General features: G+C 35.1%; 2 protein-coding genes across 5 annotated transcripts; both read right to left on the reverse strand.

Annotated features, from left to right (window-relative positions):
• Positions 1-339: 339 nt before the first annotated feature.
• Positions 340-6,089, reverse strand: LOC140842745 (mediator of RNA polymerase II transcription subunit 17-like). 3 transcript variants are annotated; one of them, XM_073210859.1, is made up of 10 exons: positions 5,884-6,089; positions 5,374-5,455; positions 4,961-5,191; positions 4,653-4,875; positions 3,333-3,446; positions 3,011-3,096; positions 2,493-2,880; positions 1,896-2,360; positions 1,462-1,779; positions 340-778 (listed from the first exon to the last, which is right to left on the reverse strand). In XM_073210859.1, the coding sequence occupies exons 3-10, from the start codon at positions 5,047-5,049 to the stop codon at positions 464-466; spliced, it is 1,998 nt and encodes a 665-aa protein (XP_073066960.1). In that variant the 5' UTR covers positions 5,050-5,191; positions 5,374-5,455; positions 5,884-6,089; the 3' UTR covers positions 340-463. The 3 variants fall into 3 exon arrangements, with proteins under 3 accessions (XP_073066960.1, XP_073066961.1, XP_073066958.1); XM_073210860.1 differs by lacking the exon at positions 5,374-5,455; XM_073210857.1 differs by having other exon boundaries at positions 5,374-6,089.
• Positions 6,090-7,629: 1,540 nt separating this feature from the next.
• Positions 7,630-14,606, reverse strand: LOC140842746 (sulfite oxidase-like). Of its 2 annotated transcripts, XM_073210861.1 has the most exons (12): positions 14,412-14,606; positions 13,863-13,978; positions 13,720-13,782; positions 13,589-13,625; positions 13,118-13,199; positions 9,673-9,791; positions 9,487-9,582; positions 9,085-9,195; positions 8,913-9,014; positions 8,601-8,648; positions 8,061-8,276; positions 7,630-7,849 (listed from the first exon to the last, which is right to left on the reverse strand). In XM_073210861.1, the coding sequence occupies exons 1-12, from the start codon at positions 14,484-14,486 to the stop codon at positions 7,733-7,735; spliced, it is 1,182 nt and encodes a 393-aa protein (XP_073066962.1). In that variant the 5' UTR covers positions 14,487-14,606; the 3' UTR covers positions 7,630-7,732. The 2 variants fall into 2 exon arrangements, with proteins under 2 accessions (XP_073066962.1, XP_073066963.1); XM_073210862.1 differs by lacking the exon at positions 14,412-14,606 and having other exon boundaries at positions 13,858-13,978.
• Between the last annotated feature and the right edge of the window lie 874 nt (positions 14,607-15,480).

Here is a 15,480-nt window from a genome sequence, read left to right on the forward strand (position 1 = left end):
TTGCTGTATTATATTTCGATGGACTACCACGATCTTGTGTGATTTAGTTGCATGATAAACATTGCTGCCTATTTCCATGTTAAGAAATTGGAAACGATTATCATTTTTTATTGTAACATTTCACCATTATCAACAATTATTTGATCATCACATAGTAAATTTATATTTCAATACATCATAATTTTAAATTTCGAACTAATAATCATAGAATATAAAAAAATATTACAGCATAGTGCATTGTGCTATCATATGATATTTTCCAATATCTCCTCCCGAAGGACTTAGGACGAGTTTTGATATAGAAGTTGTTGCTTGAAAAAAAAAACACACAATCAACCATACCGAAAAATACCGTGCATCTCTGGCACCTGAACCAGTGTTTCAACTTCTTGCTCAATGGTGTGGATACTATCTCAATACAAAGTTGAGAAGTAAAAGAAAATTTTCCAATTGATTCAATGTGTCAACAGCTGCACAAGTTTAAAAAGTCCAACAATGTTGAGTATAAAACTTCAAGAGACAAGTACCCCAAGAATTTCCTACTCTCAGATTCGCCGTTCGATACGTCTGAGTGAAGTTTGTGTTCTTCGGTGGGTCCATCATCCATTATCAACCACCAAGAGATGCATCCATCAATATTATCAGGGTCTACATGAGCCAAAAGACTAACTATTTCACCATGCTCCAGCTCGAATGCAAGGGATAAAAAATCTCTGTCCACTTTAATACCAACAAGAAGGGCCTCCTCATGCAGCCACTGTATAATATGGCTGGCGATCTACAACAAAATCTCTTTCAATTTTAGTTAAGAATATCCATTTAACATCTAACACACTTTATTTTGTAACAATCCATTCCATGCTATTTCAAAATCCCTAACCTAATTTTAACGTTGAAAAGGGTGGACAAAGGGAGAGGAAAATGCAGTTCAAGGCAAAAGTTAGTGTGACGCTGCTTTGTCTCAAAGAACAAGAAACACATGGGGTTGTAGAGAAATAATATTTGTTGCTGCAAAACTTCCACCGCCCTATACAGATTGAGCTCTATCCCAGAGTAGAAGAAGAAACAGACGAGAAAAATATCTTAGTTTTAAATGCTAAACTTTTATTCCCATCTCTATTATGATAGCTTCAAATAGGTAGGGCTGAAATCTAGCACTCAAGCAGCGAAACATGGCATGATGGACAGATTAACCTAATCTAACCAGATAAGTCGCATAGGCTCGTTTCAATATAATTTAAAAAGGGTTAGCATGAAATTGTAGATAAGAAAATACCAAACAGAAAAAGTAAATGAAAGCAGCAACTAAAACAAACATGATCGCTGTTTTATGCAGAAACAGGAAACATCAAAGATGCACGATTGTTAGGCGGCCTGGGCCTTTTATGATCAATATTAATAATATGCAACCTTAACTCTTCACTCTACAGACCAAGTATAACTCTAAAATACACTAATTACCTGCTGAAGGAGTATTATAGGAAGATCTGCCAAGTCACAATTGTATCGATTAACAGCACAAAACCTGTCGGTCTTCCCTTTGAAAAGACCCACCACATTTGGGGCACCTTCCCCTTCTACCTTGATGGAATCATCAATCACCACTACCTTGGTCCAAAACTGAGATCTTACATTCTTCATGTTGCCAGAACAGGATAACTGAAATTGGCTTCGAGATTGAAGAATGGATGGAGGAATTTTCATCGAGAGTGTCCAGGTAGATGAACGAGAGTGCCAAGTGGGATGAGAAATCAAGTGAATATATGGTGTCCTGCAAACCTTCAAGTGCATATACACATATCTTACATAAGAGTAATTTTCTGTGTGATTATAATTTCTTACTTTTTACAATTGTACATCATAATGTAACTAACTGCTATAAATTAAGAGCATACCAGATTTTCGAGCACTGATAAAACTTTATTTGAGAAGATTCTGTGAGCAATAGACATGCAGAAATGGCCAAGAATGTTTGAGTTATCCTTTACTGATTGACTGGCACTTCGAGTTCCAAATGAAGATGTAGCTGCATTTTTTGATTTGACGAACACATATTCATGAAATATTTGTCTCAAATAAATCTCAAAACCAACTCGGTTAGGTATCCCTGATATCTTCGCTTTCTCTGTCCCTGCTCCAAAATTTAGCCCATCAAATGATCCCAAAGCTTCATCCATAGCTTCATCAGGTGAGTTTTTGTTTGATGCACCGGCAGTTTGATGAACTTGATCTGATATTACAAGTGAAATGGAGGCAGATGCTTCTTGATCAATACGAAGGCACAAGTAGTTTTCTCTTATACCAGTCAAATTGGCAGCTAATGATGGACCACATGCTTCGCGATTTACCAGATCAAACACCTAAATCAAGGCAATGAAATACAACAAATAGTTTAGACGTACACAACTCGAGTAGAAATCTCCTCCTAAAAGGGATCTATAAAGTAGATGTTGAGCAGAGACACTAGAGAGAACAGTTACAAATCAATTTACCTGCTCATCATACATCGCCCTATGTACGTCACGTAGAATGGAATGTATTCCCTTCACACATTCATCATCATTCGCATGTTTTCTTCTAGTTTCTTTGGCAGAATTCTCAGGCAAGGTCTGTAGTTTTGTCATGTTATAGTTTCTCCCATGATAAGCAGAACTAAAACCAAGAAACTCGAAATGAAGAGAGCGGCATGGATTTTGAGGCAACTTTACGGCAAGCATTCCAGCCGCATCATGCTCAACAAGAATTGTAGACATAGAAGATGGACGAAAAGCAGAAGCCAAATCATATAATGAACTATCTGATAAATCAATGTAGAAGACCTCCTTTCCAGAGGCAGCAGCTGCCATGCGGTGTCGTTTAACTTTCCAATTTTGTTGCAATCTGTCATCCATAAGAAATATAGACAAAAGTTCAATGTTGAAAGGGAGTAAAAACTTGTCAGACATATGATACTAGTCTCATGCACAGGAAAATGGAAGTTTATGACTTCCATGGAACAAGTCAAATTTACCTAATAAGGGCACCATAGAATCTAGCTTCTCTGGCCACCTGCTCTTCCAATGCTGTGGCAGATTGCTTGAAATATTTTCCAAGATGCTAAACAATGAAAGAAATCATACAAACATAATGCATCATAGCATTGAAATGCAGAAATAATAGACAACAGCCAGAAATACACTCTCAAACCTGCTAAGAAAATACAGGCCAATATACCACCGGCCAAAACAAATAAAGAAATCACCACGGCTGGGAAATTCTAAAATGATACATATGTTTGTTAATAACACAAGACTAAAATAGGAAAATAATGCAGGTATAACAAATAAAATTACCCGAAAACTTTGTAGCTTGGTTGTTGTAGACACAGCGAGGTCAGAGAGATGCTCATTAGGCAACTGCTTTGGCCTTGTCATGCCAGCTACTGTTACAGAATCATTTGCCTCTACCTATATATAAAGCATAACATACATTCTGTCATGTGACAAACAAATTTTTTGCCATACTTTTCTTTAAATCCCTACATTTACCATGTTTCCTGTTCTAATTATTGTCTCATATACTCAGTAATGGCTATGGGTGATGCATCGAGTATAATTATATTGGAAAGATGCGCATTTTTATTATAAATAAATTATTATGCTATACCAACAATGGGAAGTCGGGGGTAAACTCGTAACTACATACCGCAAATAGAAAGCTGGCAGACTGAGCCAAAAAAAAGAAACAACTTCCATATAGTTCAACAAGGTAGCCCAGCCTGTCTGACTATTCTTTAAACTAAAAAGACACCAGAAAATCCCACTATCATGCTTACTATTATCAAGAAAATTGAAAACTAGAATGATGCCAATAATAGGTTGATCAAAATGCATATCTATACATAACTACATAAGTTAAATCCAAAAATGGAATAAACAACTAAACATTCAGATTATGTACGACAACAAACTAATTATCTCGATTTGATAATACCGAAAATGTGCGAAAGCAGAGGAGTATCCAGAGGAACAAGTGAGCAACATCATGATTCATCCTACAGCGTAAAGTTTTCCAAAGTTCAATCTATCTGTAGCCTCAATTAGGACCTACTTATTCATAGTGTACATGCTAAATATTTTAATCTGATAACATAATATAGAAAATGTGCAAATTTAAAAAAGTAACTAGAGGAATAACATCATGAATTCACCGTTTATCCTACAATGTAACAAGAGGAAAGTGATAATGTGGGTGCCATCTAGGAAGGTAGAACCTTCAGTAGGTATATCCGCATCTGAGGAAGGTGGTTCGTGTTCCAGACACGACACATTTTACATGCTATCCTTGAGAAGTTGTTTTTAATAATACCAGTCTAACTTAGACTATGATATATTCTCATATTTAATTTACAATTTGACAATTTTTCTACAAACGTGTAAAGAGAAATTATCATTTATAAGGAAACTATATAACCTTCTCAAAAACTATATTAGTTGAGCATCGTAAAACATCTGTTAAATTATTAACATGAAACTCAAAATCATAGAAGGAATCCTCTGGAATAAAATTTTAAATTGATACATAATGGACATATACACTCATCCACTCGTGTCAAGTAATTGATAAATCAATTTGGGATTTTAAAATACAAGATTGGCATATTAACAATTTACCGTATTAATGAGATCAATGATAACGGAGAGCTCTTGGTGAGCAAGCTGTAGATTCTCGACTAAGCTCTGCCATTGCCATGATTGCTGATTGGTGGTTGTAATATCCTTTCCAGAAGTCGCTCCTTCCTTCTTCTGCTTCTTACTGGGATCTTCTCTCTCCACCACCCAAGCAAAATCAATTCTCCTTATCAAGTTTACTCTCTTCTCATCATAACCCACATCACTACCACATATATAAGAATATACACATCATCTATATGTCAATCAATGCTTAATATGTAATGGAAAAAGAAAGTGGGAAGTCAGACGGTGGAAAGCGTTCAAAGCCATTTTCCTCTATAGCATCCAAGCGTTTTATTGGGAGTTTATCAAGAGAGACTTTAAGATCTCCGTCCATTATTTTCTAAAGATTTCAGGGAAATTTGCACCAATAGAAGTAAACTCGAGATTGACGAGACGGGGAAGCATTAAATCATGATAGTTGATGAGGCCTTCGTAGAGACTTGGGTATGAGTAGCAAAATATAAGCAGTTCGTTGTCTGAAATATAGAAAAAATATGTAAGACAATTAGAATGCATTGTATGATATAAACAAGTACAACAGATAGCTAAATTGTTGAAGCTAAAATGAAAATAATAACAATAAATCATCTTTATCGAGGCCCATCCCAATTACTGATCATCCCAAAAATATTCGTGTGCTTTATCTAAAACAACTTACCGTATAGCATTTTTTGAAGTTGAATTTCTTATAAATCATCCACCCATTTTAAAACGCGACACAGCTTGGAAAAATGAGTTCTCTGTTTTAGCAAGATCAAAGTTTAGAAAGCGACAGCAATAACAAACATAAAGTGCCAATAAAAAAAATACATCCGTCCATTAGCTGAGATTATATAGCCTTTGATACATCCTAGAGTTCACCGGCCCATCCCTACCAAATTTTCGTAAGAAAAACATTCAGATTTGCTCAAGAACTTGGATTTTTCATGGAAATAGTGAGTGGGCGAGGAGAGATAGATAAAGAGAGAGAGAGAGAGAGAGAGAGAGAGAGAGTGCATTCCTGGAAAAAAAATGAGTATGCAGGAAGTATACACTTTTGATCGAAGTCACAACCACCATATTCTGACCTAATTCTTAAAGCGGAATCAAAACTATAAGCCAACACGCGTTGAATTTACACAGAATAAATCTAATGAAAAGCAAGCCACAACAGATGTTCCTGACTCACATTATCATCTGGAATTATAGCCGCCGCCGCCGCCGCCGCCGCCGCTATATCGCAAAAGTGGGCAATCGCCCAGCACAGTGTATTTGATTTGTAGTACTGTACTTTCATGCTTCTGAGTGGTTCATTGCGTACACAAATACACGACGACTTAGAAGTGAGCCATCGAGCTGAGTCCAGACCTAGTAGTTTCAACTACTCGAATCCGACTCGACTCGATAAAATATCGAATAATTTGAGCTCGATGTCGAAAAACCCGACTTCTATTTCTAAATTTCTTTACAATAATTAATTATGAAACATCTTATAAAATAGTTATAACTGATAAAAAATGCTATTTTAAAATAAAAATATTATTCATCAAATTCAAAGTTAATTTTTGTGTATTGATATTCTTCAAAATAAAAAATAAATTAGATAAAAATTAATTTTAATTTCTACTTAATAGTTAATATAATAGAATTCAAATAATATCTTTTAAAAATTATTTTGTAAATCAACGGAGGACATATCATAAAATATAAAACAACCAAAAAAAAAACTTTATTTAATATTTTATTTTATTTTTTCTCAAACTTTAACAAATTTTTGGTGAATCAAATTTTTTTAATTCCAGTTTTATTTATTTATATGAAAAAAAATATCGATAATTTGTCTATAAGTAATATAACTTAGGATAAAATATAAATTAAATTGATTTTAAGATCAAAATACTTTTTAATATTTTAGTTTTTTTAAAAAAAGAAAATCAAGATTTTATTATTTAAGAAAATATATTATAAAGACGGTTTGATGAAATGTGTGTGAGTGATATTAATATTGAGATGAATGACTTCTTTGAAAGTTATCATGTGTTAGCTGCTGACGTTGTGTTGTTTTATTTAGTTGGTTAGGTGGGATGTAAGAAAGAAAATTCAAATCCGAACGTACAATATTGTCTCTGTTGGACAGTGTCGGCAGTATGAAAATGGTAAATTGATATCAAAAGATATGAGACAGTGTCAGCAGTAAAACATGCTCCTCCTCGGATTCATGAACTTAACAGCCCGATCCATGAGCACCCAAATAGATACATCTCCCATGTCTATATGTCGCTTAGTATGAAGCTTTGTACTGCAACAAGTATAAAGAAATAAAATTACATCTTGTCGAACATATATAATTTTTGACCTAGTAAGAAACGTTTGATATTAACATAAACAATCTTGTTTAATAGTAAATTAATTAGGCAATGTAAAGTGCTATTAACACCATTTTGAAATATAAATAACAATCCATGTCGAAAAAATTGTTTTGTAAAACATTAATGACATATTTGTCTGATTAATATATATTTTTTATAATACTCAATTAACCGCGACAAAACTTTATAACTTATTGATTTTCAAAGATTTCAATTTCAAATCTACTTACCTTTAGACAACTAAAAACAAACAAAATATATATATATATATATATATATATATATATATATATATATATATATATATAATTGTGCATTGATTTTAAGATGAGATTAAATAAAAATCATTACTTTTATTGTTATAAACAACACTTAGTATTTGTATTTTCTTAAACTAATAAAAAAGATAAATACATAGACAAAGGCGTAGCGTTAAACATCAACTCCTATCCATAAAAATTTCAATTGTAATCGTCTTTGTTCCAAAATATAACTATAATAAAGTTTACAAAATATATTATATAATAAAATTTATATTTATGTTGTTAAATAGGTCGTGGAAAAAACTTTTAAAAAAATAAAATCATCACATTGTCTACATAGAAGGATAAATACCAATGAAACGAAATACCCCGTACAGATAAGATACTTGAGTCAGTAGAAATTTACTCATAGATTTGAATGAGCAATGACAACATGGACACGATGCCAGGACGTGTTTAGTATTCCTCTCAGGTTCCATATCACTTGTACGTTTTCAGGTTGCACATTCCCAGCCGTGTCCACCTGGAGTAAATGCAAATGCAAAATGGCCAAAATCCCGGCAAGTGAGATAATTCCTATACGGGTACTACCCCAAAGTACACATAAGTGATGATAAATCTTCACCCTTAAATGTATCATTGAGATAATGTCTGTAAAAGTATCATGAAATTTTCCCAAAATCCCCACAGAAAGTTTCATGAATCACAAGACATAAAAAAAGTTATATACATACCGCTTTGGCAGCAATCTCCGTGCTCTTTTGGATATCAGCCTCAGCCTCAAAAAGCACCCATGCCCATTTATCGCTGCTTCCACCTTCAGGAATGTATGGAATTCCGTGTTTCTGATATTTCAAGGCCTCCATCCAGGTTTTGCCACCATCAATAGATACGTCCACCCTCTCAATGCCGCGCCCACCTCCTGTTAACGCGTAACCCTTTATAGAAACCTGATCATTCGCGAACCCAGCGACTTCAGTGCGAGATCCAGAATTCAAGTTTAGTTTGCCTTTGGTGGTATGATCACAATTCAGTACAATGGATTTCAAGGAATAACATATAAAAGTAAAAATTATTTTCAGAAGTATTGGGTTCATAGGCAACTGGACAACAATCTAACAACATTACCGTTGTTGTCTGAATAAGTGAATTGTTCATCCTCGGAGTTAATGAGAGGTGAGAAAGCATGAAATTAAACACAGACCATTGAAACTGCTAGTCATCTAACCAGTATAAAGGAATTGAAGCATAATATTTGTCAATATGTTACCGACCTTTCCAGGCTTCACCATGCTTACATCCTCCAGAGAACATATTGCACACTGCAAACACCACGTCACGAAGCATCATTCAACAATCATCGTCTTCAAGAACAAGAAAAAGAAACACCAAGTGAAACCCTAGAGAAGCTTCCATTAAAATTTCTATTACTTCATGTGTTCTCAGAATGCATTAATTACTTCAACCAATATTTTCATGAATTTCTTCATGATGACTGGTAACCTCTTAGCATGATAAAAGTAGTAAATGGCCAAAGCCCTCCAACTCAATAACAATTATATCAATATAAAAAATTCAGATGGTACCTGGACTGGGAAATCCATTTGTGGCCGTCTCATAGACCAATCAATATTATCCCAATCAACCCAAGGTGGGAACATTTTATAATCTCTTTGCATAAAAAATCCCTGCAGAGAAAAATATGAACTTCATTGAGTAGGTCCAATCATTTTGGCGAATCACAAGGAAATTTGTCACCTGACATTCTTCAGCGATAATGTTGATGGAAACAAGCCACTTGACAGAACGAGCGCCAATAACACCAGGAACAATCCCACGTAAGGGGTATCCGTGATCTCTATTAAGAGTCTTCTCTCATAACATGCACATTATAAAAAGGAAACTTCGAATTTACATCTCCAGGATAAATCGGTGATCAACTGTGAATACTAGCATTGAATTTACTAGCATGAAATTTGATACAATGGCGCATCAAATGTGGAAAAAGATTCGTAAACAGGTGAGTAATCAGCACAAAGTTGGAAAGTATTAGCAGAAGCCTGAAGGGAAAAAAAAGGATGCAAAGATATATGCATTTCTCCCCCTCTCATATCAGCTTGAATACTTTTAAAGAGGTCAAAGAAGGCAAGAATACAATACCTCTTCATTCATCTCATAAGCTAGCAAGACATCAGCCTCGGGATTTGTGGCCTGGCTTAGCGGAATTGATGCTTTATAAGGACCACCATTCTCTTCCTGAAGTCATAGTGATGGCCATTATGAACTTTCATTCAATATGCCTTGAAGAAGAATGGTTTAACCAGGAATAAAACCCCAACTGATTACCTTACACTTGTCAATGCTTACAAATTCTACATGTCTTCCTCCAGATGGTGTGATGTGTGAATATTTGGGAATTCCAATAAGTTCGAGAACATCAGCTAATTTGGCCCCACTCCACACAGCTGCAGCAAACATGTAAGACGCAAAATCAATAGGCTAAACACTTGCACAAGAGACTTTATTTCAAATACCTTTGGAACTTCAACAAAGAAGAAAAATAACCATATCAACTTGTCAAAGTCATCCGAACCTATAGTCTTAAAACATGTTCAATCCAATGCTAAAGCAAACAAACAAATGATAGCATGTACTTGTAAATTCTGTTTTGTGCTACTACAGTTAAGAACAATGTGCCTTATCTTCTCCATACTATTCCAAGCCACAAGACCCGAAAACCTTTGAAATGTGAAATGATGAGTGGGAAACGGCAGCGATCGATGTAAAATAACAAGTTAGTATTAGGATACAAAAGTGAGACTTTTAAAACACAAATTTCCCCCACCGATGGAAAATAACAAGTTAGTATTAGGATACAAAAGTGAGACTTTTAAAACACAAATTTCCCCACTTCTTTCGTTTTACATGTACCAAATAAAGAAAGAGAAATGGTGGGAGGTATATAATTATGAGTAGGTTTTATGTAAGACGATCTCATGGATATAAATTCGTGAGACAGTCGACCCGATATATACATGGAGTGAAAAATAATATTTTTGACATAAAAAATAATATTTTTTCGTTGGTCAAATCGGGTAAGAGATTCGTCTCATAAAATTGACGTGAGACGATCTCATATTAGTTTTGTGAATAATTAATCTAAGCTCCAGAATGAGGTGGAAGTAGTTTGATAGGATGACTAATTCGAGTCTGCCGGATTCCTAGAATGAGGGTGAGAATTAGAGAAAATTTTGAGATATAAATAAGAGATTTTATTGACAGTTGTTGAATGGTTACAAATGAGAGTCTTTGTCATATTTATATCATTTGATACTATTATAACTATGATAACCATTCTTTTCATTATTTCTTTTACAATCACATGAACCAGACTAACTTGTGTAGCCTTCAAATCTTCTTATCCTTGACTCAATTGTTCCGCGCTCGCATCGTAGGATGGCTAGTTCGAGTCACCTGGACTCCTAGATTGGGGGTGATCATTAGTGAGAAATTTGAGATACAAAAAGAGATTTTCATTGATAGTTGTTGAATGATTAGAAATGAGCCGCTGACAAGGAGAATATTTTTCACACAAATCAGGATTTTCCACCCATTGCACCCTTACAGACAGAGGAAACATGTGTTTTATAACTTGGATGAACACTTCACCCTTGATGAAGCAACATCCAAAATTTCACATTCTTACAGCAAACAGCATCCTGCTTCAACCTGGCAAAAAATGTATGCAGTAGGTCACTATCCATTATTCCAGCAGTAATATTTTTAGATTTTACCCCAGCATTCTGCAGTAATAACACACAAAGAACCTCTAGAATAGCAGCTAATACAGATTCAAATGGATGTAACACCTGTCTTCCACTATTTCGTTCGATTAACACTGTATTCCATTGTCGCGAACTCACCTCAGAAACTTGCTCTCTAATCTCTATGTGATGGCCAGCCTTTGGTTTCCATCCCCTGGAATCTGTCGATGGACTCAGAGTATATGTAGGTAAGCTCTTCCTACAAGTGGCAACCTGTGCCGCTGAACCAATATTGGAGTGATACCTCTTTGTCCCTTTGGTTAGTTTGCTGGCAATGAATAATGGCTAAGAGAGGGAGCATTGATTGATTAGCAATTGAAGCCGCTGGCAATGAGAAGATTGGAACATTATCTTGAAAGTGAAACGTAGCAAATGTAGCAGACACAAGAAAATATTCGGAAGTTTTTCGGCACCTCTGCTCCTCGTGTAAATGCTCAATCTGCTCCCATGCTTCCGTCAAAATCTGGTAGTGTTTTTCTTCTGCAGAGAGACGCTCAATCTACTCCAATGCTTGCCTAAAAATCTGGTTGTGTGCAGCGTACGCAAAAAGTTTCTTGGTAGTAACAATAGTTGAGTTTTCATTGGTTTTGGCAGATTATCCGAAGAAGGATGTGGCAAAAGTAGCTGAAAATTTGTGCTTCTTGAGTATGCTGTGGGTTTCTCTCCACTGTAAGGATCCTCAAGTACTTTAAAACTGAAATTGTGATCCCTAATTCTTGTCATCAGATAATCTTGCTACACTCAGGGCATGAACTAGAGAGTGAGGCTTGTATACTTTGATTTCCTTCCTTAATTCTGGTTGCAAATCCGAGAAAAAATAACCAGTCACTACAGGGTCGGTAACCTCAACACTCTTGTTGGACAATTGATCAAATAGATGGTGGGATTCTTCTAAGTTGCGGAGAGAATCCACATTTCTCGACCGGACAAATCTTTTCACAATAGCCAACAAAAATTCATGCCAACTAGGAAGTAATTGATTTTTTTGCATCTCATTGTACCAAACTAATGCGTCGTAAAAATAATGAGAAGCAACTAGTAGGCGCTGTGGATATGGAGTGTTGAAGAAATCAAAATACCTTTGCATTTCATAAACCCAAACTGCCGGATTTTCACCCGAAAAGAGCGGAACATCCCAGCGCAGCAATTTGAGTTGATTGTCGTTAGCTGAATACATGGTTGAACAATGCAAATTAAAATTGGGCTGTTCCAGGTTGGTGGTGTTGGGTCGGAAGAAAAATTTGGGGTTTTTCGATTATACTGCTCGAGCTTCACATTCAAAGTTTTGAATCTCAGCTTAAGATCCTTCAGAGTATTCGTAAGAATTCAAGATTGCTGGTCTGCTTGTTGATAATTTTTGTGTGATTTTCTTGAAGTGCCATGAGTCTTGAGAGAATTTCATACAATTTTGCAACTCGCATTTCTTCTGCCATGAGGAACAAATCACGAGAGTACCAATGATTGGATGGCTAGTTCGAGTTAGCCAAACTCCTAGAATGGGGGTGGGAATTAGAGAGAAATTTGAGATTCGAGAAGAGATTTTTATCGATAGTTGTTGAATGATTACAAATGAAAGTCTTTGTCATATTTGTATCATTTGGCGCTACAACAACCATGATAACCACTATTTCTTTTACAATCACTGAATCGCATGAACTAGACTAACTTGTTAAGCCTTCAAATCCTCTTATCCTTGACTCATTTGTTCAGCACTTGTATCATAGTTCTTCTTCCTTGATAGATTAGATTTATTCCCACATTTTTTATACAGAACGATCATTCCATTAGCCTGATGCTAGCATGGTAATTGAAAATATAGGACTTGGACAAAGAGTCTTAAGGAACAAAATAGATGATCTCTCTGAATTTAAGTATGACAATGTTGTTATTTGTTTTATGGCGTATTCTCTCTGGACAAACAACTTTTCCATCAGAATCAAACCACAATCATCAAAGCATGAACTAACCATTTCCAAGGGCAGCAATGTCCCATCCAACTCCTTTCACATTTCGAGTTCTACTCATGGCAGTCCTCCTATTTCCAGCACACTGAATAAATATAAACCTATATCAACATTTTCTGAGAAAATAGAACTCCAAATCCACAAAACATATCAAATCCACAAAACATATTAGCCTATTTGAGGGAAAAGGCTCTCATTTTCAAACACAAACTTGTGATACATTAATTATTTTAAAAAAACAAATGATTAATATACTCATTTCATAAGCAATACCATCGAAAACCAATTAAGTCTCGAAGGATTATTCAATAAAATAAACTTGAGGATTTCTAAACCACCAAAAGGGTAAAGATACAGTCCTTTCCAGTCCTGATCATAGTGGATCTCGGTATTTGGAACAGATACACCATAGAACAAATGAAAACATGTCCATATTGTCATAAAGAAACTAGAAAGACAAGGTGCAAATATTACCTGTAAAGTGGCTGTGACTGTGTATTTCGGGAGCTTCCTATCATTCATCAAACAATGAAATGTAAGGTCCTAATTCAAGCAACCCCCAAAAAGATAAAAATAATTGAAATGCACACTATCATTTCAAGTACCAGATATCTTTCATGAACAATTTTCTGGGAGTTTGTATCAGACCAGTGACCGAAACATTATATCTGTGGATAAAAATATTCCACTGGATGAAATTCATACAGTTCAGGAAAAAACATTAACATAATGTAAATGGGCACCAGACTTCTCTATGTCATCAACTATTGGAATCGGTCCATGGTTCCTCTTATAAAAGAAGTTCACTGGCGTGACATAAGACGGAACCAATGCTGAACGATGTGGCTCGGCGTTGAAGGGTTCCTGCAGGACCAAAACTAAGTATGATCAACACTTAGCTTCCACATCCACAGTTTGTTTTGAAAATAACAATCCATATAAAAAAACATAAGAAATTTCCAAAAAAACGTAAAAGGAAGCAGATCAATCATAACGGAACGCTCTTTGAGCAAACCGCAAAAGTATCAGATTGTCAGGAAGATGACAAAAAAGTTCATTTCCATGGGAGAAACCTCCAATACACCAGCAACATATATATAATTGGATATTCTATGAATTGCGTGGGCTGATGAATCGTAATTTGTAACAGAATCATCAGATTGAAATACAAGCAGGAAATCAAAAGTTGAAGCTGAAAAGGCGAAAAATCAACACAAAACTAAACAACGAAATGAAATTTTGTACTTAATTTAATAGATAAACTTGAGAATTCGAATAATGATTAGCTACAAATTACCTTGGCATTAATGACAAGATCAGGGTGGCGAGGAGGCTCTTGCGAGTAATCCGATGGTGCAATCAACCCCGACATTGAGAGAGAATGAGAGGAAGGGCAGGCGGTGAAGAAGACAGCAAGTCAAATGATTTTATAGCAATTGTTTGCATAACCTGACAATCTGTGGGTGGCCTGCATGGGGGAGCTAACCCTCGTTTCTATCTTATATAAAACCAGGCCTTGGAAAACTAAGGAGAATATTATTATTTTCAAAATCAAACATTTTAAATATTTATTTTTATTATTATTAACATCTATTAAAAAAACAGAAAAATGAGTATTCGAAAAAAGAACTTGAAAAAAGACTAAAAAGTATTCGAATGAGTTACGACATCAGAGGCGGAGGTACAAGGAAATATACTCGGGCTAGCTCAATTTTTTTAAAAAACTTATATCCACCTTTGATGTCGTCACTATGTAAATTTTGTATAATTTTGGAATAATATGATATTAGTCCGGGTAAATCAATTTAAAATATTAAAAGGTTCTAGAGTTTAAAATTCTAGCTCGGACAAAGTCATGTTTCTGCTCTGTCACTGGACGTCATGTTCATGGACGACGAGCTGTGATTTTATGCGAGTCAAAGATGAAATATACAAGATTATATAGAGTTGATGATGAAAGTCACATGGAATATTGCGACAATGTGTTTTTTTTTATATATAGTTGTTAGAGACAGGCTTCGAAAGAGTAATCTCTATCTATTTGGATTTTGTGTGTTGTTCGTGTGTTCCTAGGAGAATCCCATTGTTTTCCAACCTATATTCTTGTTTCAGTGATTTGTTGCTATTGCAAACTAAATTTTTTAGTCTTGACATTTAGGTTTAGGCATTTAGCAAAATGGGCAAATAAAGAATAATCTTGTTACCAAGGAGGTAGGAGTTCAACAAAATATTTGATCCTAGTTAGAAGCCCAAAAAATGTTCTTGAAAGCTCACATATTTTAACTCTGATAAATCACATTGTAATACTCTTAAGGAGGCAAGAAAGTTAAAATATGTTTAAAAAAAATTACAATGCAATCAGTTAG

Source organism: Primulina eburnea, chromosome 10, assembly GCF_022965805.1.
Source record: "Primulina eburnea isolate SZY01 chromosome 10, ASM2296580v1, whole genome shotgun sequence".
Lineage (NCBI taxonomy): Eukaryota > Viridiplantae > Streptophyta > Magnoliopsida > Lamiales > Gesneriaceae > Primulina > Primulina eburnea.

Excerpts from the sequence above, each read along its gene's own strand:
- LOC140842746 (XM_073210861.1), bottom strand. The coding sequence starts at position 14,486 with ATGTCGGGGTTGATTGCACCATCGGATTACTCGCAAGAGCCTCCTCGC. Across the intron at positions 13,979-14,411 it reads ATCTTGTCATTAATGCCAAG|GAACCCTTCAACGCCGAGCC; the intron begins GTAATTTGTAGC and ends TTGGTCCTGCAG. Across the intron at positions 8,277-8,600 it reads GCATGGTGAAGCCTGGAAAG|GTTTCTATAAAGGGTTACGC; the intron begins GTCGGTAACATA and ends GCGAATGATCAG.
- LOC140842745 (XM_073210860.1), bottom strand. The coding sequence starts at position 5,049 with ATGGACGGAGATCTTAAAGTCTCTCTTGATAAACTCCCAATAAAACGC. Across the intron at positions 3,097-3,332 it reads CCAAGCTACAAAGTTTTCGG|CATCTTGGAAAATATTTCAA; the intron begins GTAATTTTATTT and ends TTCATTGTTTAG. Across the intron at positions 2,881-3,010 it reads TTCTATGGTGCCCTTATTAG|ATTGCAACAAAATTGGAAAG; the intron begins GTAAATTTGACT and ends TATGGATGACAG.